At 65.2% G+C, this 22,018-nt stretch overlaps 1 protein-coding gene across 1 annotated transcript in view; it reads right to left on the reverse strand.

The window, feature by feature from the left end:
* Positions 1 to 22,018, reverse strand: part of GRB10 (growth factor receptor bound protein 10) — a 49,615-nt gene that overhangs the window by 8,536 nt on the left and 19,061 nt on the right. Inside the window, exons 2-13 of the mRNA XM_090287000.1 lie at positions 21,255 to 21,474; positions 20,001 to 20,142; positions 10,259 to 10,415; positions 8,568 to 8,683; positions 7,683 to 7,763; positions 5,855 to 5,992; positions 4,840 to 4,950; positions 4,509 to 4,607; positions 3,036 to 3,113; positions 2,194 to 2,334; positions 1,414 to 1,480; positions 1,164 to 1,251 (exon numbers count right to left, since the gene is read on the reverse strand). Of these exons, the coding sequence (XP_090143126.1) occupies positions 1,164 to 1,251; positions 1,414 to 1,480; positions 2,194 to 2,334; positions 3,036 to 3,113; positions 4,509 to 4,607; positions 4,840 to 4,950; positions 5,855 to 5,992; positions 7,683 to 7,763; positions 8,568 to 8,683; positions 10,259 to 10,415; positions 20,001 to 20,142; positions 21,255 to 21,439 (1,403 nt within the window). The 5' untranslated portion in view covers positions 21,440 to 21,474. The remainder of the gene's footprint in view (positions 1 to 1,163; positions 1,252 to 1,413; positions 1,481 to 2,193; positions 2,335 to 3,035; positions 3,114 to 4,508; positions 4,608 to 4,839; positions 4,951 to 5,854; positions 5,993 to 7,682; positions 7,764 to 8,567; positions 8,684 to 10,258; positions 10,416 to 20,000; positions 20,143 to 21,254; positions 21,475 to 22,018) is intronic.

Here is a 22,018-nt window from a genome sequence, read left to right on the forward strand (position 1 = left end):
CCTCACCAGGAAGGAGGAGACGGGAGCAGAGCAAAGGCATCGCCAGTGGGCCGTCTGCACAGGAGCCCCTGCTCCAGCCCAGGAAGGGCAGGAAGCAGAAGAGGAAACACGGGGCGGACGGGGGACCGCGACACTTCGGGGCCCGTGACAGACACACAGACCCAATGCACCCGTGGACAGCGATCTGCACCAACTACACTTGAAGAGCCTTTTCGTAAGCAGCTGGGGAGACGGAACACAGATCGGGTATCAGGTGACATTGAGGAACTCGTGTGTATTTTGTGAAGTGGGATAATGACATTGTGCTGTGTGCAGAGAATATGGTCTTCACTTTGAGGGATGTGCCCTGAAATGTATGACTGGTAAAAACTTAGACTGTCTTGGATTTCCTTTAAAATACTCTAGAAGGAACGGAGCAGGGGAGGAGGAGGAGGAGAATGAAGCAAGAAGGTGGGAAGGAGAGCAGATGCAGTAAGGTCAACACGCTGAAGCTGCGGAGCAGTAGATGGGGCCCGCGTGCACCCCTGGTGGTCCCTTGGTCGCACCCACACCCTTGGCCCGCACCCCTCCCCCACGCAGGGATGCTCAGTGTGGCCGGCTCTGACCAGCGGCATCACCCCGAGAGGCTGGCACACTGGGGCTGGAGAACCGCGGGACGGCCCCAGTGGGGATGAGCCGAGCTGGGCCGGGCCTGCCGGAACGTGCCCGGTCACCCCCCGTACGGCCACCAGCTGCCGTGCGTCGCCAGGCACGGGAGTGAAGCCACCCCGGCCCCAGCAAGCGGGCCCAGGCGAGAGGAGCCACTCGCCCGACTCCAGCCCTGGGACGTGGCCTGGCTCTGTTGTTCGGGGTTGCCCGCTGTCCGCAAGCGCTGCCTGACACAGGGCAGCCATCACGAGGTGCGGGCAACACTCCTGATGGCCTCTGCCCTCGGCCTGATTAATCCCCGCCAGGCAGCCTCTGCCCTTGGTCTGCTCCCTTTCAGCAAAAGGGAGCGGAGCAGGGACAGAAAGGGGCGGCGAGCCCTCTCCTGACGCCCGCCGGTGGGCAAGCCTCACGCAGCACGCCCGTCCCGGAGCGCCCCTCTCCTCTTCGAAACGAGGCTCTCGCGGCAGCCCACCACCCAGGACGCACGTGTGGCCGACGCCGTGACCGGTCCTTACCCATCCACCAGGCCCTGCTGCTTGATGATCCGGTGGGACTCCTCGCGGGAGATCCTGCCATGGAACCAGTGCTGGGTCCTGTGAATCACTGTGGGGCGGGGGGCGGGGGGGCAGGACGGTGGGTCCCCCTCGCAGTGGCTGCCCGACAGCGCGGCGGACCCCTTCCCGCGGCCACGCCTCTCGGGCACAGTGCTCGGGGGGTGGGAGCTGTTTCCTGTTCTCTGCATGCAGGGAGGTCAAGCCAGCGTACCTGTGCTGAGGGTGGAGGGGTGCAGGGGGCTTTGGCTACCTAGCGCGTTCATCCGTGCGCCCCGCTTCTGCAGAAGAAACACCCATGTTAGCGCTGTGTCAGCAGATGGGTGCGGCCAGTGGGCTCTGTCACCACCCATGGGGGCACCTCGTGTCTGGGCGCACAGGGCTCTGGCCCATGGAGTGCCAGCCCGGGTCCCACCTGCCCTCGGAGAACAAAGAGCTCTCGGGGTGAGGTCGTCAGAGACAAAACCAGAAGTGCCGGCACGCTGCTCGTGGCCGCAGCCGGGAGGCGGAGGCGCGTTCCCCACCCAGGGGACACAGGGAGCCGGCGAGCCTGAGCTGCAGGGCACGGGAGCACAGGACACCGAGCCGCAGGGACACCGCCTCCTCTGCACTCGCTGCGTGAAGTGCAGAGACACTTCTGAGCCAGAGCTGCGGCTTGCGTGTTGGGGACGGCCTTTAAGTATCTGAAACATGTGGAGGCCAGGGGACATTGCTCCCCCTGGAGATTAGGACCTTGGACCTTGAGGGAGGGGCTGCTCCAGGCCACGAAGCCAGTTCTGGGGGAGCCACGAACCGCAGGGACAGCTCTGGCCTGTGCTGCTCCTGCCCAGGGGCCCAGGGGACAGGAGACGGCGGGGGCGGCAGGGTCTGGGAGCCGCCACTCGCTCGCTCCCGTGGAGAGCGCTACGCCCGCCCGCGCCCCAGCTCTGCGCCCCTGGCCGGCACCCACACAGCTGCTGTCCTGGTGTCCGGGGGCCCAGCAGTGGTGCCTGACCCGGGAGCTGAGCCGGGACCGCACCCTCCAGGCGTGGCCCTCCTCCAGGGCCGCACTCTGGGCCTCCGCGGGGTTGTCGATCACGCGTCCCGTTTGCCCCGAGAAATCCATGGCCACGAGGGAGTTCTCGGAGACACTGCGCTGCAAGGGAAGCCACAGGGCTGAGCGGCGAGGACAGCCGGGCGGCGCACGGCCCTCAGCACGGACGCTGCCCACCCCCGCCCCCGCCCCCGAGGTTCCGGCGGAAAGCCCTTGTGCGAGAGACAGTTCTGCCTCCTCCGGGACCGTGAGAAGTGGGTTCCCAGGCTGCTGGTGCTGCAGGACCACAGCCGGACCTGCACTGACACCTCAGGGACAGGAATGTCCCGGGGCCATGGGCACAGCGGCCCTTCCGCCCTCAGGCACGCCAGCGCAGGGACATGCGGATCCCCGCTGCGGCACAAAGTGACAGTGGTCCTGGACATGGACCCTGAGGGTCTGGACGCGCGCCTCTGGGAGGTGCGGCATGTCCCGAGAACCAGGGGGCTCGCTGCAGCCTCCCCGCTCGCAACGGGGCGGCCCAAGCGCCAGGCACTGCAGGACTTGGCCGGAGACTGTGCTGCCGGCTGGAACCCTGAACAGAGCGGCCACCTAACAGCCTGGGGGCTGTGGGGATGGGGACGGGACGGCCGAGATGTCCGCGGCCATCCCTCTGCTGCAAGGACAGAACCGCCCTGGGACACGGGGCACTGCGGGACGGGCTGGCACCTCGGGAACGCACGCGACTGCTCAGAGCTCCTCCCGGCACCGGCGCTGACGCAGCAGCTGGGCCCCTGGCTGCGGAGGGCGGCGGGCTTACTTACCGTGGGCGCGCAGAAGGCGGACAGCGAGGCCTTCCTTTGCTGGGGGACCCGATAGCTCTGGTAGAGGAGCATCCCGTACTGAAGGGGAGCCAGAGTCAGTGTCCAGCACCGGGAGCCCGAGCCCCGCGGAGCTGGCCACCCGTCCCTGCTGTGCTTCGTCTCTTCCGCTTTCCAAAGCAGGTCATGTGCATGCAGACCGAAGAGTCATTCGGCGTGTGACGCTGAAGGCCCGCCCCCCTCCCCAAATCTCGGCTTTTTCTTACACTCGGGATAGGAAAGGCCACGGCAGCGCGCTCCCTCCGCACTGCTCCGCACCGGCTCTTGGACTGCTAGCACGTCGCATCTCCCCCAAGGGGGCTCAGAGAGCCGACCCCTTCCTGAGAAGGGACCCCTGTCCCTCCGGTACCCAGCCCCGCTGACGGGCGTCTAGACTCGGAGCGGGCGTGAGAGAAGTCACCCGTGACGTGCCCCGGCTCACCCCGGCACCGGCGTCTCCTCTTCCGGGACAGAACGGTAACCCTGCAGCTTCAGTCCCTTTCTGTTCTAGCGCCGGCAAGTGACCCCGGACGAGGTTGTGGGACAGAGAGGCCCAGGGCCGCCTGCGCTCGGAGCCCGTGGGTGTGTCGCGGGGGAGTCGGAGCTCAGTCTCCGCTCCTAGTTCTAGTTCTCTAAGTGACCCCACGGCGGAGCGTCAGGAGGGCCGGGGCTTCAGGGACGAAGGTCCTGGGCTTTGTGCCAGCCACAGGTGACTGAAGCAGCCGCCCCCCCAGACCCCTGACTTCTGCCAGGCTCCTCTCGATCAGCTAACTGGCACCTTGTGCGGGCCATGTAAACACACGTGACTTGGACTCTCAGGGCACACAGGCGCACGATGGCGTGTGCTGTGGGAACGGGGCGTGACTGGCTCCACCGCCACGTGCATGGCTGGTACTGCAGTCATGGGGACTCGCTGTGCACTCACTACGGAAGGAACGGCTGTCCACGGCACGGTCCACATGAGCCCCCCCGCCATTAACTTCCGTGAGCACCTGCTGCCTGGGCACACTCTCCCCGGGGTCACCACCGGGCCGTCCAACTCCTCACGTGCCCCTCAGGGACGCCGGGAGTCTGATGGGCAGTCACGAAAATGACTGACCCTCCTGCGAACCCTGTGTCGCCCCATCTCCTGGCCCCCACCTTTCCGTTCCTACTCCTCTGACCTGCACCTTGTCTGGGGGGGCCTTTGCCCGCCCACGCCCTGGGGCTCACCTGGTCCCGGCTAGAGGCCTCTGGGGCCGGCTCACCTGGTTGGGGCGCGGTGGCACTGAGTGGGAGGCAGCGGCGCTGCGGAGGGTCCCACCCTGGGGGTCGCGGTGCCCGGGTCGGCCGCGGGCTCTGGCCTTCCCCGTGAGGCCCCTGTGGGAAGCTCCTGGCGCCCACGGGGAAGGGCAGACGCCCGGCGAGCAGAGCCGCGGGCGGGCAGGCGGGCGGTACCTTGAGCAGGCGGAAGGCGGTCACCCAGCAGGTGCGGCTCTGCTCGTCCTCCGCGCACAGCAGCCGCAGTTCCTTCGCGTCCTGCAGGACCTTGCTCGGCTGGAGGAGACAGGGGCAGCGGGCACCCCGGGTCAGAAGCGCTGGGCGTCCCGAGGGCCCGCTCTGACAGCCGTGCTGCGCTCTGTGCCCGGTCCCCCGCAGGTGACACGGCACAGCGCGCGGGAAACGCTTTGCGCGAATGAAAAAATCCACCGTGGGACCGTGTCCCTGTCAAAGCCACAGCCGAGGGAGAGCCTGCTGCGTGGGCCCCGGGTGCTGGGCGCTGCAGTACCTTCAGGCAGAAGCCGAAGTCGGTGGGGGCACTGTACTGCTTCCTGCCCGCGGTCAGGGAGAAGACGCTGCAGTCCTCCAGGTCGGCCAGCAGCTGCAGGTGTCTGGGCTCCTGCACAGAGACACAGGCTTCCTGGGGGCGCCTCCTGCCCGCGCCCACAGAGGGCTGGCCGTGGGGCGCCTCCTGCCGACCACCTGCGGGCCGCAACCACCATCGAAGCAGCGCGAAGGGAAACCAAGGGCACCGTCCCAGTGCTCAGACGTGAGACTGTCTGACCCTCGGCCAGCTCAGAGCCTCCTAACCCAACAGTCAAAGGGCAAAGTGGGGAACTGGGCCCGAAGGTCAAAGGTAAGAGCACAGGATCAAAAGCAGGTGCCACCCCACGTCTCTAGGTGGTGCCAGACTCCAGCCGTGCCTGCCCTCTCCCCGACACCTCACCCCACGCCGCCCTCACCCCGGGTCACTCTCCCACCCAGCTCTGCCCCCCGCGGTCCCCGGCTTCCGCTGTGACCCAGAGCCGGGAGCCGGGGAAGCGGCCCGTCCACCCTACGCCGGACGGAAGCAGCTGCCGCTGCAGAGGAAGGAGCCCCTCCCCACCCCCCGCCCTGCTGATCCTCCAGAGCAGCAGGAAATAGGCCCGGGGGCCCGCCTGGGCCTCCCCTTCTCCAGGCCAGGGCAGGGCCTCAGCTCTCAGGGGCCAATGCGTGGCCAAGGTCAGCGGCGTGGCTCCCACGGCGGGAGGCCACGCGCAGGACGAGAGGAGCTCACAGCGTTCCCACCCCTCCACCCCTCGTCCCACTCGGGGTACACGCGGGGTGGCCTTCTACACTTCAATTACCGATAGCAGCCCAGAGCCGGCGGCCTGAGGACGGAAGTCCTCCATCACCCTATGGTGGCTGGGTGCGGCCGGGAGCGCCCCCACGGGGCCACCCCGGTGTCTGAGTGAGACCAGCAGAGAGCCCGGGGGCGTGCGGGGGCCCGCCAGGAGGGGCCCGCGGGCGCGCTCAGGGCTCACCTTCGAGGCCCCCTTGGTGGAGCAGTAGAGGCCCGATCTCCGCAGACACAGGTACAGCTTCTTCCAGGACCTGCGTCCCATCTCCTTCACGTGCAGGAACCCCTGAATCTCAGGGCAGCTGCTGCTGTTCAGGAAGTTCTGGGGAAGAGCCGACGCGAAGGGTCAGAAACACTGCCGTGGGGTCACTAAGGCACATCCTCAGCACTGCGGGTGTTTTCAGTTCTGAATCCCCGAATTACTCTTTCTCCAGCCACGCTGAGAGCTTTCAAGTGACACGCTCTCACAAGTGTGACACGTCACCTGCACTGGCCCCGGCCGGACACGCAGGTACTGAGACGGGCGCCGCAGCCCTGAGCCGGGCAGAGCCGCATGGCTCCTCCCCACGGCGCGGTGCGGGGTCCTGCCCTGCACACCCGTGGCCCGTACTGTGTCCTGTCCCATCAGCAGAGCTCGGGCCAGAGGACAGCCCAGGAATGACTGAGCGGAAGTGCCTGTGGTCACCTGCGGGAACCTGGGTCTGCCCGACAGCACACGACCTCCCCGAACGCCGTGACAGCCCAGAGTCTTGGCGACAGTGCTGCACCATCACGAACACACAAGGACCTCAAGTGAGGCAGTTCCGCCAGCCCTTGGCCCCTGAATGGGCCACGACAGCTCCACGCCCCCCGCCGCTGCTGCACGCTAGGGCAGGGCCTCTGGGAGAGACCACGGGACTGAGCGCAGACACCCTTGTCTCTCAGGGGCAGAGACAAGCGTTGGGGGGACCAGCCAGCAGAGGGAGTGGGCTATGGGCTGCATTTTGTGGGGCAGAGGCTTTAGTAGCTTCTTTGACACTTGGTGGCCTTAGTGAATGGTCTGTTCTGTCACTGACATGCTGAAAACACACACTGATGAGTGGAGACACTCCAAGACACTGGAATCATACCCTGGAGAGCGGGCCCCTTGGAGTCCAGGCCTGCCTGCTGGGTGAGGGTCAGGGCACCGGCTGGCTCTGCTGTGAGAGGCTGCGTTCAGCCTTAGTAATTTTTTTGAAGACTTTCGGCACGTCTGCCCATTTCATGACGGGTGGTTCATGAACGCACCTGCCCGCACCGCGCTGCGTGCTCAGCGGTCTTGAGCAAAGAACAGCAGGGGGCCCGTGCCCCACCCTCCCTATTCACCGATGTTGCCCCAGGTGAGAAACGTCTCACAGGGAAGCGTGTTGCTGATGTGGAAGAGGGGAACAAAATATGGCAGAGGCTCTAAAAGGCACCGAAGCGGACGAGCTCCAACCCCACTCTGCGCTGTGGCAGGAGCACCCAGGAGGCGGGCTGCCTCACACGGGGGTGCCTGGGAGGTGACTGCAGCTGCAGCAGGTGAGAACCGACACACGTTTCTCACAGATGACCTCTGGGCCTGAGCCGCCCTCGTGCAGGGGCGGTGGGACGCGCCCTTCCCGCTCCCGCTGCCCGGGAACAGCAGCGGCCTCCCGCGCTCCCTCCGCTCAGGGTGCGGGCCCGGGCTGGGCGTCCCAGACGCAGCCCTCCCAAAGCAGGGGGGCAGTTAAGGCCAGGCCCCTTCCTGGTGCTCGGGGGACCCCGGCCCCTCCATCCCCTCTGCCCTGCGGCGTCCGAGTCAGAGCCGGTCCCCCTGTGTGGAGGCGCGTGGCGCTCTGGAGGGACCCGGCTCCCCAGGGCTCCCCAGCAAGCATGCGCTTCTGGTCCCTCCACGCCCCGCCCGCTGCCACGGCCCGCCCGTGGTGAGGATGACATTGCTCCGAGTGTCTCGAGGCCGCATGGCGGCCCAAGGGAGGGCTTCTGTCCGGGGCCCGGGGGCCTGTCGCCCGTACCTGCAGGAGCTGGGCATGACCGCCGCCGCCGCCGCCGTTGGACTGCTGGCACCAGGCGACCATCTGCTCCGGGAAGAAGCTCTAGGGAAGAAGAGGGGACGTGGCCCAGGTTAGCTTCACTGGGGGGAGAGCGCGCGCACAGGTGAGCCGGGTCGGACAGCCCCAGCGACGGCCATGGGCCCTCACACCAGCCTGGGGCGGCCCTCTGCATCCCTGCATCCCACGTGGCCATGCTGTGCGCGTCTCGGCGCCTCTGACAGGGACGGGAGCTCGCGCCTGGCCAAGGCCGAGGCCGCCACTCCGTGCTGCTCCGGGATAGTCACAGCGGGAGACAAAGACTCCCTGGAGCTCCCAGATGAGCACAGTCGTGTGCAGAGGCGGTCCCAGCACATTTCCCCGAACAGTTGGCAAGGTTCCCGTTTTGCCACAAAAAGCAACGAAGCCCTCACAGTCGGCGTCGGCCTGGGTCTGGTCCCCATGCGGCAGGAGCAAGCGCTACTCAGGGCCGAAAATTCACAAGACAAACAGCTCTCCCCCACCCCCGAAAATAGAAAAGCTAAGAAAAATTCAGGAGGTCAGTTCAGCGCTCCTGGATGTCATTTCTCTGCTCATTCTCCCACAAATAATGACAAGGTAATATTCCTATTTCTGGAGAACAATGAATTCTTGCTCTGCTGGGTGTCTGACCAATCTGTCCCACTGAAGGGGCCCTGCCCTCTCTCCCTCTCCCACCTCTGCGGGTGCGCAGGGCTGCGGCCAGGGTCCGAGGCCGTCCTTCGTCCAGCAGCAACCACAAGTCTCCGCCCATCGGCTGCCCCCAGAACCTCACGTCATAACCTGCTTCTCGGAACCCCAAGTGGCAAGGGCCCAGGCGCTGAGACTCACTGAGGGGTTTTTGAAGAACTCGTATTTGCCGTAATTCTTCCGGAACAGGAACTTGCTTCCGCTGGCCATGGTGCCCTCCACCTGCACCACCAGCTCGTGATCCTCCAGACATCTCTCTGGGGAGAAAGCGCCGCGTGTGAGCCCCGCGCAGCCGTCCACGCGCCGCCACGGCCGGGCCAGCTCTGCACGCGACACCCCCGTGAGCAGAGGCGAGGTCCGAGACGGACGCGAGTGAGAGCTCCGACGCCCCAACAGACGCACAGGGGGCTGAGACGCGTCCGGACAGACTTCCTCTGCGCTTGGTGCCGGCAGAGAGTGAAGGACAGAGTCAGCAAGCACGCCCAGGGAGTGACTGTGCCCTTAAGCAAAGAGAAGTCGGCCCCTGCAAAGCGCGCGGGCAAGGACAGCGGGGACCGCGTGGAGAGAAGAGCTGAGAGCAGTGCGGAGCGCAGGGACCCTGAGCACGGGCGGCTGAGCGGTGCGCCTCTGGCCTCCTGACACGCACGGCCGGAGCACAGCACGGGCCGCGCCACAAGCCCACCGTCTGCGCACACACCCATGTCTGACGCTGAAGCCCACGCGTCACACCCCGCCTCCCCCAAGGGCTCTCACCACGGGCTATGCTGTCAGGGGAGGAAAACACACTGCATGGCACTGGCGCTCACGGGCACACGCACACGCACATGTGCTCACGGGCACACACGCGCTCACGGGCACACGCACCCACACTCACGGCACACGTGCTGCCTGGCCCCAGTCTGCCCCCGAGAGTTCAGGGCGTGGGTTTTCACAGCTGACAAAAGCCACCCAGCAGCCTCGGTTCAAAGCCCCTTTCCAGTTCCAAGTTCCTCCCTGATTCTCTAAAGACATCTTTCCCCAGAGGCCTCGGTCGCCTCCATTAAACGACGACACCGCTTCCCGTCAAGTTCGGGTTCAGACCCGCAGAAGGAAGCCTGCAAAGTGTGTAGGTTTTGTCCCCTTCGAGGCCCAGGAGAGATGCAGCTGTTGGCTCAGACCCACGCCTGGCTGCAAGCTCACGCCTGAGGGTCCGTGCGCGCTGGACCTCATCTAGTGAGAATCCCAACAAAACCCCGAAGACGCGGCTTTACCTAAAACTGGTCACCCGCGGGGGGCAGCCACCCCACAAATAAAGCCTCCACGAGGGCTGTAATCATATTCCTAGGCACTACCTTGCTGTCTGCATGCACACACATACTCGCACACACACACACGCACTCACACGCGCACACACATGCACATGGGTGCACACAGCCTCCCACACCAGGTCAGACAGCACTGCGGGGCCCCCTGCGATGCAGCTGCCCTTTGGTGCCCTTCAGTGCCCAGCGGCCGGCCCCGCCCTCTGACCCCCGGCCACACAGGGGCCCGGCGGGGGGCTGCTCTCTGCAATGAGGCCTGAACCCTGCAAGTGCCGGCCCCCCCCAGGTGCCTCCAGCTTCCTCCAGAGCGGCAAGCCCCACGCCTGCATGGCGAGCCCACGGGAGCCCCTTCCCACTGTGCCTGGGCCCTGGGGAAACTCTGCTTCCTCAGCCGAGGGCAAGGTCCCGAAAGCCCCAGGGAGGGGCTGGGGGGCACCGAGGAGGGAGACGGGGCAGGCAGGGACGCCACGCGCACACCGGCTCCCCCGGCCTCTGTCCGACGGCGCAGGGCGCGCCCGGTGCTGCCCCTACCGAGTCCCAGCTGCGGGTGGTGCTCCACCAGGGCCCAGCTGTTGTCGTCCACGCAGTGACTTTTGTACACCAGCAGCTGGCACAGGTCGCGGGCGGTCATGTCCACGAGGATCTCCACCACCTTGCAGGTCCCGTCCTCCCCGAAGACCTTCACATCCTGCAGCACACAAGGGGCATCGCGGGTGAGCGAACGGAAGGCAGAGGAAGTGAAGGCTGCGGTGCTCCCGCCCCGGTCCCCCGTCCCTGCAGCAGCTGTGCGGGTCCCCGGCCGCTCCTCTCGCACCCCAGATGGGCAGCGGCACAACACGGTGCGCCCCCAGCGCCCGCGACATCCAGGTGAGACCACAGCCAGCCCTGCGGGTGCGTGGGCTTCCCCACGTCCTGTCTGACGAAGCAGAAAACTCACTCCAAGTATGGCTGGTGGCGGGGGTCAGGCCTTTCACAGGGGAGCCCCTGCTGAGCAGGAAGCAGGAGAAGCACCACGGGATCCCTGACCCCCCGACGGCTCCCTGCCTACACTGTCCGGGGCCGGCGCCCTGGCCGCAGCCCTGCCTGCTGCCCTCTCCTGCCACGCCCCTCGCACGTCCCCGGCCGGCTAAGGCGCAGGAAGAAGAAGCTGAGCAAGGTTAATACGTATACGCTGAAGGGTCAACTCCTAAAGAAGCAAGTGTAAGTAAGAACACAGTCTCAAAATTCTTCGGCCCCTGCGTCCTTAAAAAACGACAAGCAGGCTTCCTGTTCCATCCAGAGCCGCTCCAGTGCAGGGGTCCCAGAAAAAGGGGTGCCAGGTAAAGGTCTGAAGGGTCAGGAACACACTGTAGGGGGCCGCCTTCGGGGCGCGTGAGGTGCTGGGAAGACCCTACACCTCCACAGCCTGAAAAAGCAGCCGGAGGAACAAGATGACATTTACATCCATGCTGCCTCTTGAAAGGGAGTCTGTCCCTGGCCTCTCCCACCGTCCCTGGTGGGCTGGGCCCCTCCCTGGCCAACCCACCAATCCTGGCGGCGGGGCGGTGGGCCGGCTGTCTCCGGGCAGGCCGGCGGGGGAGCTGCTCCAGGCCGCCGTGCTCAGTCCTCGAGGTAGTCAATCAAGCCACCTGGGCAGACCAATCAGGTGCCTCCCTGGGCCTGATGTCCCCACCCCCTGGCTCCCCACCTCGTGGGGCTCCGCCCGCGGCTGCCGGGAGGTGGGGGTGCGGAACACAGGACTGGGCACACGGCGCAGCCCCAAGTGTGGAGGAGTCCTTGCTGATGTCCCCTGGCGCAGAGATGGGGAGCCGGGGTTCAGAGCACGTGTGCCTCTGGGCGGGGGGGGGGGGGGGGTCTGCCTTCTGCGAAACCTCCCAGAAAGCGGCGCCCCTGCGACTCCTGCCCCCAGCAGCAGCTTGGAGCTGGCGGTCCTGGGCCTGGGCGTGTCCCCTGACCAGGGGTGTATTTCTGCGGAGAGGGTCTGGCTGGGAGGGGTCCCTGTACCCCCCTCCCGCAGCTCCTGGCCAGGATGGGGAGGAGGGGCCCACCCTCCAGGTGGGCGGGTCCCCATGCTGCCTGCTACCTCTCAGCCATCCCCAACCCCAGAGAAATCCCGAGGGAGAGCAGCACTGGAGCCTGCTTTCAGCTCACAGTCACTTTTAAGAAACCCACCGTCTTTTTCCAGAATCTACATTTACTCAATGAAAGCTACACTTTCACTAAACAAATTAAATTTCCAAACACAGTTAACATGGCAGAGTCTATAAAAATAAAATTTAACTTAAAGAAACCTTTGGACTCTTGTTAAAAACTTTTCCTGCAACTGCATTGACAAAGAAAACACACTGAAAAAACACAAGGAGACTCACACAACTCCTTGTCACGGTAACATGCTGACGGTATTATCAGCCGTGTTTTCTGTACCAGGACACGCTTTCAACTACCAATCCAGCGCGGCCCGAGCTTCCCTCCTTCCCTATGTTGCCCAGTTTGTCTGCGATCACAGCGAACGCTCCCTTCCCTGGGAGTTCCGGAGACGCAGAAGTGCAGTGTGCGTCTCTCCGAGTCCTTCCACCCCTTCTCCGGCCCCAGGCCCAGGGCGGCCCCTGCTTCTGAGTCCCAGCGCTTGGCCGCAGGGCCCTCCTCTGGTTCCCAGGCCCCGATGGGCAGGCAGCACCGCCAGGGGCGGGAGTGCGGGGCCCCTGCCGCAGGACCGCTGGCCGCGAGGGGCACCAGCCCGAGGAGGTCCACAGAGCCCCTGCGTGGGCGGCAGGGGCAGGGGCTCGTCTGGAGGGGAAGGTGACAGAGCAGAGCGTTCTCGCGGGCAGGGGGACGCGGGCCGGGAGCTGGTGTCTCTGCAGGCCCGGGGTTCCCTGGGGGGCCGGGAAGCGCAGCTCAGTGTGTGGATGGTACCGCAGCCTTTACGACCTGCCCCGCACAGGGGAGGGGTCCCACTGGGGCACACGCTCCAGGGTCCAGCGGGGCTGTGCCTCAGTTTCTTTATCTGCAAAGTGGGAATCTGTCAGCAGTGCTGGCCTCATGGGCTTGGCCTGGCACTGGCTCCTGACAGTCCCATGTGATGCAACTTGGGAGCACAAATCTGATGAGGCGGGGACTCCAGGGAGAGGCAGCCAGGACCCTGACAGCCACCTGACCCCTTACGTGTTTGCAACTCTGAGAACGATCCCCCAACCCCCCTACCCCACCCCCGTCCACAAGATGGAGAAGGAGCAAGTCAGTGGGAACGGCGGCCGGAACCGCACGTCCTTTCCGCAGTGCAGAGGGAACCCAGTAGCTGACTGCCGTCTAAAACAAGAGCGCATGTATGACCGTATGACGTCAGCAGTGCGAGGCCCCTCCCAGAGTCAGTGTGGGGACAAGTGCCTCGCCGCTCCTCGCCCGCGGCTGGCGTGGCGTCAGACCCGGAGCGCTCGGGGGACAGGGTGTCACGTGGTAGACGCTTCTCAGGCACAGTGAGAGCAAGGTTTTCGTCGGAGCAAACCGGAAGGAGGAGCTCCAGAACAAGGGGGGCTGAGGTGCCACCATCTCCATGGTCCCAACGGCGTCCCAGGGAGCCCGGGTTTCTGTCTTGGGGTACCCCGCAGGGGGATTCTGGCTTCACACACCGACACACACTGCTGGCTGACCTACAGGCTCCGAGTCCGTGCTGGGTCCCGAGGACTGCTCAGCTTCGGCCCAGGTCCGCTCGTGAACACGGAAGCGGAGCCCCCTCAGCTCCGCGCCCCTCTGCACCTTGCCCTGCGGGGACAGACCTCAGGAGAAAGACCATGGCCTGCTGCACAGGACCGAGTCAGCTGGGAGGGTCTGAGCTGGGACCACCCAGGCGAGCTTTGTCTTAGCTGTTCACCTTGGTGCAAAGCTCTCTCAGGTCCAATTAAAATGCATTTTTCAAAGCGACGATGTAAGCTGGACTTGTCAGTAACAGCCGGAGCCTCTTGGAACACTGGCCGCAAGGCTCGCAGAGAAGCCAGCCTGTGACCCGCTGGCCGGGAGAGGGCGCCAGGGAGGGCCAACAGGGAGAGGCCGCGGGCTGCCAGCCTGGCGGGGTGGGGCCCAGACGGCAGGCCTGGAGGAGGGGAGGCAGCTGCTGGGGCAGGTGGAGGGGAGGGGCTGCCTCTGAGGCTGCAGCTGTCACCGTGGCAGCCCGAGGAGGGGGGGACGGCTCCAGGAGGCAGCGTGGCTGACCCAGGCCCAAGAATGAATCCGCGGGGCCGGGATCTGAACCCAGGGCATCGGGCTGCGGGCCCGTCGACCCATCCGCCAGATGCGCTGGCACAAGACTCTCCCCGGGGTGCTCGCTCAGGGCGCCTTGCAGCCCAGGGTGGGCAGGCCAAGCCGTTCGGAGGAAATTAAGTGGACATCGATCCGCGGCGGAAGCAGGGTCAGGCTAGGTTCATTCTGGGGGAGGGAACACGGCTGTGCATTTTCCCAGTTCTGTTCTCCACTGAAGGTGCCCCCGGAGGCCTAAGGAGCAACCGGGGGCTGCCCCGCCCGTCCGGCGGCTCCGGCCACAGTGACCACCATCCTGCCCGTTACACTGACCGACACTTACTCCAAACGACAGAAACCTGTCTTCTGATCCCTCCACTTCAAGGATTCAGTGAGAATTAAAACTACATTAAGTCTTTGCAAATCCTCTCTAAAAAGGTTAAAGTTCTAAAAATAACTTACAGAAGAGTTCTTGGAAGCCAGCCGCGGCTTCGGAGTCGCGGGGCAGACTACCCTGCAGAGCGGCTCTCACCAGCCCCCTGCGCAGAGGCCAGCGCCTCCCCCCGCCTCCCGCCAAGCAGGCGGGCTCCTTTGCAAGAACCAGCTCTGATCTGCTCGTCTCTGGTTTTCAAACTTCCCTAGAGTGGCTGTGTACAGCCTGTTACTTTGACGGACGCAGTCTTTACAGTCTGCGGAAAGAAAGAATAAAAGCATCTTAGAAAGACCTCCGCGTGCGTACTGAAGAGGAGCAGGCGCTCCCCGGTGGAGCAGGCGCGGGTGCCCAGCCGTCCTCTGTGCCTGCCTCTGCTCCCTCCCAGGGAACGTGAGGCGCCCCGCCAGTCTGCAAGGTGCTGCTGTGGGCCGCTGCCGGGCCCTGCCCCTCCGGGGGCCTATCCTGTCTTCACGGGGTTTCCCTCTGCCTCCTGCAGGTCCTGGGAGGCGGGCTCACTGCTGCCACTCATCCCGGGTCCTGTCGGCTCCCTTCGCCCGCGGCGTGGAGAGAACCCTGCCGGGGACAGCCGGTTGCACGCACCGGCAAGGCCTGCCTTCTTTCCTGGCCAGGAGAAGCTGGCTGCAGCCTCCGCGGCTCTGCAGGAGCGTCCTGCCGGCGACACGGGCCTCCCTCCAGCCCTGCACCAGGACGGTCTCTCCCGCCCGGCTCCTCTCAAATCTCCAGGAGCAGGTACTGCGGGCTGGGGCCGCTGGGGCGAGTAGAGGAAACGCAAGTCTCTGGGGAAGCGCCCGGAAGTGTTCCCAGATGTCCTGTCTGCCTGTCCCCAGGACAACAAGGACACATTCACGAGGGCTGGGAAGGGTGGTGAGTTTAGAACATAAACAGAGAAGGACCTTATTCAGGGTGGAGGCACCTTGGTGTTTGCAGGGGCCCAGAGGACTCCAGGAAAGGGACGCAGTCACCCCCTTAAAGGTGACCTTGGCACTCGGCACCCTTCCCCACGTGGTCCTGTGCGGGGCCTGAAGGTGCCGCGCAGACTGTCAGAGGCGCTCCGGGCACCGTGTCCCGCGGGCTTCCTTCCTGTGAGTGCGCAGAGCCCCCCAAACCCACTGTGACGGGGGCGCAAAGCCCCCCCAGTGGCTGGCACCGGCAGGCTGAGCAAGGCAGGCCCAGGGCTCCGGTGCCCGGGGCCACGTCGGGAGGCAGAGGGGCCGGCCCGGCTCCTCATGGACAGTGGGCCCCAGGCCCCAGCGGGCAGTGCCGAGCACCCTGGGGAGGTGCGTGGCGCGGCACCCGAGACGCGGGCGGACTGACACACCGCACGGCCATGGCGGCCCCGGCCCGCGCTCTCGTGGCTCAGGCTGCGCAGGGGCCCTGGGGGTTCTGCTCCAGCATGGCACTCTGTTGGCCAGCGGGTCACCGCGCCGTCCCCGACCACACCACGGCCCGGAGGGCAGTCTCAGGCCGCCCACACCCCGGGGCCAGGACCCTCTGCCGACCACAGGCCTTCCTGGCGGCACCCGGCCACAGAAGGGATGGCAGTGGGGGGCACGGTGCCACCGGGGTCCTGCCCGCTGGGCCCGGCTGAGCTCCATGTCCCCTCACGGGTGGCGAGACATCTCGTGAGCACTCGTTTGGGCTTACAGAGCTGTGTGTGTGGTTCAGAGTGTAGCTGTCGCGTGTCGGGGAGCCGGTGAATGTGAAGCGCGGTGTCAGGCCTCTGGGCATGACCCCTCGCAGACGCTCCCTCAAAGCTTTCCAGGGCCCAGCCCTCGGGCAGAGGGGGACGGGCTTGCAGAGCCCCAGGGCTGGAGCTGGGGTTCTGGCGCAGCCCCGGGCTCCCCGAGCCAGAGGCCTCTCGGAGAGGGAGGGGAGAGGCAGGGAGCCGCAGGGCTGCCCAGAGGTGGCCAAGGAAAATAAAAAAAAATCTTTGTTAAATTAACTTTCTCGGAGAGTGGGGAACTAAACGTTCCATTTGCATATTGTAACCCTAAAGACCAACAAGAACGGTTTCCATCCCTTCTCTAGAAAATCGCCCAGCGAAGCCACGTGACCGACTGGCTGTGGTGACCAAAAACAGGGGCCAGAATGAAGAGCGACCCCTCCCTGCAAATTCCAGGGAGGAGGAGCGGAGAGGAGGGGCCCGCTTCCAGGGGAAGATGGTGCCGGAGGGCGGGGGCAGGGGCAGAGTCCACGCTGGCAGGCAGGGAGGGCGGCCCGGGGTGGGTGAGCGCCCTTGGGGTGGAGGGAGGTGTGGGGCCCAGGGTGACGAGCTCACCCAAGGCTGGGCGGAGTGGGGGGTAGCGATGGGGACAGAGGGGCCTCTGGGAGGGGACACAGCACAGCTGCCTGCGTCACTGCCTTGGATCGTGGACTCCGGGGCCTCCAGGGTGGGGCCTCGGGGGTGGTGAGGAAGTGGCATCTGTCCACCCATCAGTCACAGGAAAGAGGCAGCAGGAGGGAGGGGGAGAGGGTGCCCGCGAGGGGCTGCCAAGCAGAGAGGCTTCTGTCTCCAGAAAGGACAGGGGCGTGTGACGGGCACCCTGGGCTGTTCCCAGCTCTGAGGCTGCTGGTGACCCGTCACAGGGCAGCAGCTTCTCCTCTGTCCTGCTGGGGACCCAAACGCTCTCCTGAGCCCCCCCGCCCCCCGTGCCCTCCGGGCCCCCTGAAGGCAGCAGGAAAGGCGGGCTGGGCACACGTTGCAGGGGCTAAGAACAGAGGGCCGGGTGGGTGTGGGAGGGGGCCACAGGGGACACTGGGGACAGGAGGGCCAGCCAGGCCCAGGCGGGGTGGGGCGGGGCCAGCATCATCCCCACTCCGGCACTCGCTGGGAAGTAACCTGCCCTTGGCAACCGAGGGCAGTTTTTCTCGCCAAAGATGGTCTGATGTTGCGGCCCATTCATTAAACCGTCGTCAAAGCTCAGGAGACCCGATTTTGCTCATTGGTAAATACACGTCAAAACCCTATGCAAGGCAATTAATTCACTTCCAGAAAATTAATTTCTGAAATTAAGCAGAGAGAGAAGAGCTGGTTTGGAGCGAAGACAATATTTATGCCCTATTAAAAACGGGGTTAGACGATGGGACTAATTGTGTCTACATAACAAACGGAAAAGCTTGCTGGGACAGGTCCTCGCGGGGCTGCGCAGAAAAACCTTTATTGGCTGAAAGGCCCGCCCCCAGCCGACTGGGAGTCCCCGAGTCTTCAGAGCTCACCTTGAACCCAGGGAGAGAGGCGTCCCCTTGGGAATCCCTGTCCTTTCTCGGCGGCCCTCCTCCCCCTCGCGCACGTGTGGCTCCTGCTTCCTCCGAACAGGACTGTCCCTGCCGTCACGCAGGCCCTGGGGGTCAGCCCACCCCACACGAGGGCTCCGCTTCTCTCTCCACCCCGGGACGTTGTGGGGCCTCAGTCAAGGCCACCACAGGGGACAGGTACTTCCCTGCCGGTGAGCTGCCCGTGTCTGGCGTGCGGCGTGGTGCGTGGTGCGTGCCGGTGCCAGCACAGGGAACCAGGCTGCCCGTGGCCAGGGCCTCTGGCGCTGCTCTCCCGACACAGCGGCTTCCTCCCAACTGGAGCCAATCGGGCCTTGTTTCTGGCAGCCAAACGCAGCCTGAGGGCGCGTGAGGCACGAGGCTCCAACCTGCAGGGCCTGCCGGGAGGACCACCCGCCCCTGTTCCTTCCCGTCCCTGGTGGCCTCTCCTGGGGCCTCAGCACACTTCTCGGCCTGCAGTGAGTCCCCTGCCGCCTTGCGCGACGTGCAGGCCGTGCTGGGCGGTGTGACCAGGTGGCTCCTTCTGACTCCCGTGGACCTGTCGTTCCCACAGATCTGTGGTGAAGAAAGGCCCTCCCTGCCGCCAGCAGCAGCCCCGCCTACCACTGCCCAGGCCGCGCAGCGTCCCTGTGGCCTGGCCACCCTGACCACAGCGCCAAGGAAACACCCTTTCACATGACCACGAGTCGGAGCAACCGCGGATAAAGGAACATCCCTCCCCTGGAGCCGAGGAGACACAGCAGCTTGCTGCACATGCCTGCGCCTGCCGGGCCCCTCGCGACAGAGACGCAGACACCGACGCCATGTTCTCACGGGGGGCGCGCGCCAAGCCCACGAAGAACAGCAGGCGGGACTCCTGGGCTTCCTGGTTCTGCTTACAGGGCTGGCCAGTCCGTGGGGTGGAGGCCCACTGGCCTGCCAGCCGCTGTGAGCGCCAGCTATTATTTCCTTGGTCTTATTTTAGGGTGACTGACTCTGTAAACAACCTCAGTGACCAATCCACAGCTTGTCTAGACCCTCATTGGAAGAGCAGTCACCGTGGAGGCAGACGTCCCAGATGCACTCCAGGCACGTGACAAGGTGCTGCGGCCTGGCCAGTCGGGCTCCAGACCGGCGCCCTCACCTCGCTCTCTAAGTGCTGATGGGTGGGGGTGGGGGTGGGGGGTAACGCAGCCTGTTCTGCAGGCATGAGGTCGGCACGGGGCAGCGCCCAGCGGCTGGCGAGCATCACGGGACATGTCTCCCTAACTGCCACCCGCCCCTGCCTCGTGTGGGCCGAGGCCAGGGACCGAGGCGCATCACCCTTCGGGCTGGCAAACGTGGAGGGGTACCTCCAGCGGAAGCGGCAAAGGGACTTCTGACACGCTCGCCGGAAAGAAAGGACGTCCAGGTCCCAGGAAGCACGTTTGGTGGTTAAAATGGGAGACGGCGGGCCTCGAGGTCAGGCCATGCCCGCCCCGCACATGGGCCCCATCACACTGGCTGCCCTGCGCCTGGGCCTCCGCTGCCCAACTGCGGGCAACGGGGCGCCCCTCCCCCCGGCTCTTGGCGCTGCCCCGAGGAGCGGAGCCCAGGCTAGGTGAGCCTGCAGACCACGCCCCACAGAGCTCGGCCCACGGGGCCCCCTAGGTGAGCGTCGGACGTCCCCGCCGCCAGTCGTCCTGCTTTACTTAGACCCCAGCCCCACACGCGTGTCACTGGGGCCCGCTCTGGCCCCGGCCCTGCCAGCCCCCCTGACAGGCTGACTCCAGGCGACCTGCCCTTGGGGGCTGCAGCTCTGTGCACCTCCGCCCCCTCCCACGACTGTTCAGCGCTACTTCAAGGCAGAAACTGCTGGTTCAAGAAGACGGCTGTCACCCGCTGGGTCAAGGGCAAATTCTTCCCCCAGGAGCGGGTCACACTCAAAGTCACCATCGTGACATGGACCCGACTCTGCTGTACGGAGGGCGGGCGCCCGAGAACACTGGCATCTGACACCTCATCTACCCACAATTATTGCGCAACGGAGACCACGTGCTGCTGAGATGGCTTCAGAAAACTGAAATTCGTGTTTGTAAGCACCAAGCTGTAGTTATTCTTTAAGTCGCTTTTATAAGACCTCCTAAAACATATAGGCCCATCCCTGACGTAACGAATAAAATTTGGTCCAAAAAGTTTTACAAAGCTTTGCAAGGCAACAAATAGAATTGCAGGAGGGAAAGAGCGAAGAGAAATCATCCCACGATCTCTGTCCCTCCTCCCCAGAGTCACGAGGCAGCAAGCCCACCCTGACCCCACCGCCGAGCAGCCTGGTGCTCACGCCGGGGGCACGCTCACCTGCTTCGCGATGGGCTGGCTCGGAGGCAGGGAGCCAGGGGGGACGGCCGGGGGACTCCCTGCGGCGCACAGCTCGGGGAAAGGGTTGGGGATGGCCGGCAGTGATGAGGTTCTGAACTGCTGGTCTTCCTCCTGCAGGCGCCTGGGGGGAGAGACCGCCGCTGGTTAACGGCTGCCGCCCACCGAGACCCGGCGGGCCCACGGGGCGGAGGCCCTGCAATGGACCCAGGCCCCGGGGCCCCACCAGCACGAGTTCCTACAGCCGTGGTGGACGCCTCCCGTGTGTGCACCTGCGCAAGGATGCACAGCGAACTGTGGTCTCTGTACAAAGGGATGCCACTTGGCCTTGAAAAGGGACACCGCTCTGACCCATGCGACAATGCGGACGACCCTCGAGGCCACTGTGCTCAGAGGGCCAAGCCAGTCGCAGGGATGAGTCCTGCCCGCATGAGCCCCTCTCTCAGGGGCCCCCTCCGAGGCACAAGGGGCCTGCGGGCGCCGCTTGGGGAAGGCAGGACTGGAGCTGCGTTCCGCGGGGACAGAGCTGCAATTCTGCAGCGCGGCCAGGTTCCAGGCGCGGTGAGGCGGGGGCCCGCACGCCTGCAGGACTCGGGGCGACCCTGCCCCCCCGGCCCGGCAACTGCCGTTCCACTCTCTGCGTCCAGGTGTTTTAAGTAGTTTACACAGGGCAAGTGAGTGGGGTCACGGAGCACTGCCCTTGGTGACAAGCCCACTTCGTAGCACCCTGTCCACACTGGGCCTGTGCATTAGCGGGTAAAGGGGGTCTGGTGCATGCAGACACGGGATATTGTCTCCCTGCACAAAGGAGGGGACCCTGCCGTTTGCAACCCCAGGGATCCCCTCTTCCCACAAAACCTTTCCCCAGGCCTGGACTCCCGCTCACCCTTCAGCGCCCACCTGCACGGAGCTGCCCCCGCTTCCTGGGCCCCTCCCTGCAGCCCCGCGTTTGCCGAGGCCCCTCCGCCCACCGCCCGGGGCACGGCTATGGGACGTCTGAGGTCACGCCTTCCTGGTGGCACTCTTCACCGACAGGTTCCTTCACCCCCTTCCACCTGGCGCGGCGCATGGCTCAGAGCAGGGACTGCGCACGTCCTCACGACGGGGCCCGGTGCCGATCCCTACCCGCGGCCGCCATGCCGCACGGGGGAGAGGCAGGCACCTGCCCGCGGAGTGCAGGGCGCAAGCAGGGAGCAGCGGCATGCCCCCCGCCCCGCCCCGAGGCCCCGGGCCTACCTGACAGCCAGGATGTGCACCGGCTGGGAGCGCTGCACCTTCTGCTGGGCGGCCGCCTGCATTGGGGCGGCCTTGGCCCCCGCGGGCGGCGGCTGGTTGCGGGCTTGCTGACCGTTCTGGCGCGCGGCCCCTGCCTCCGCCGGCGCCTTGCAGGTGGAATACGGGCCCTCCACGGACACACTCATGTCGCTCACCAGGGCTTCGAGGTCCACGTCATCCTCTGGGCAGTGAAAGGCAAAGCGAGAAAGAAACTTCAGTGGCAGCGGGTGGTCGTGGCCAAGTGTGCCCCTTAGCGACCAGGTTCCAAGACTCACATTTAAAACCACTGTTGGAGGAATATGAACGTCAGTGAGGGCTAGCGCCTCTTACACTTATTAATATTTATTGATATTCCAGGCAACTCAGTAATTACGGTCCCACCACACCTCCACCTGCCTGCACAGGAGGTTGCTTCCAGAGCACCGCAGCGCACACGCACAACGGGGTGGGGGGCACACTTAGTCATGGCTGCGCAGCGGGACCCCACCTTCCTGGCCTCAGCTGGCCAGGTCACAGGTGGACATGGAGCCCTGATCAGGCTCATCAGGATTCCCTGAAAATCTAGAGAAAGGACAGGAAAACATGCCAGGAAGAGACGTGCCCTGGGACACACGGATGGGTGATTTTGTGTGTCGGCTCTGCCCGAACACGGTACCCACATACGTGGTCCAGCATGGTCCTAGATAACTCCGGTAAGGCGCTATTTAGATGTGATTAACGTTTCC

The sequence above is a fragment of the Furipterus horrens genome, unplaced genomic scaffold (genome assembly GCF_987537825.1).
Source record: "Furipterus horrens unplaced genomic scaffold, mFurHor1.1.pri manual_scaffold_9, whole genome shotgun sequence".
Classification (NCBI taxonomy): Eukaryota; Metazoa; Chordata; class Mammalia; order Chiroptera; family Furipteridae; genus Furipterus; species Furipterus horrens.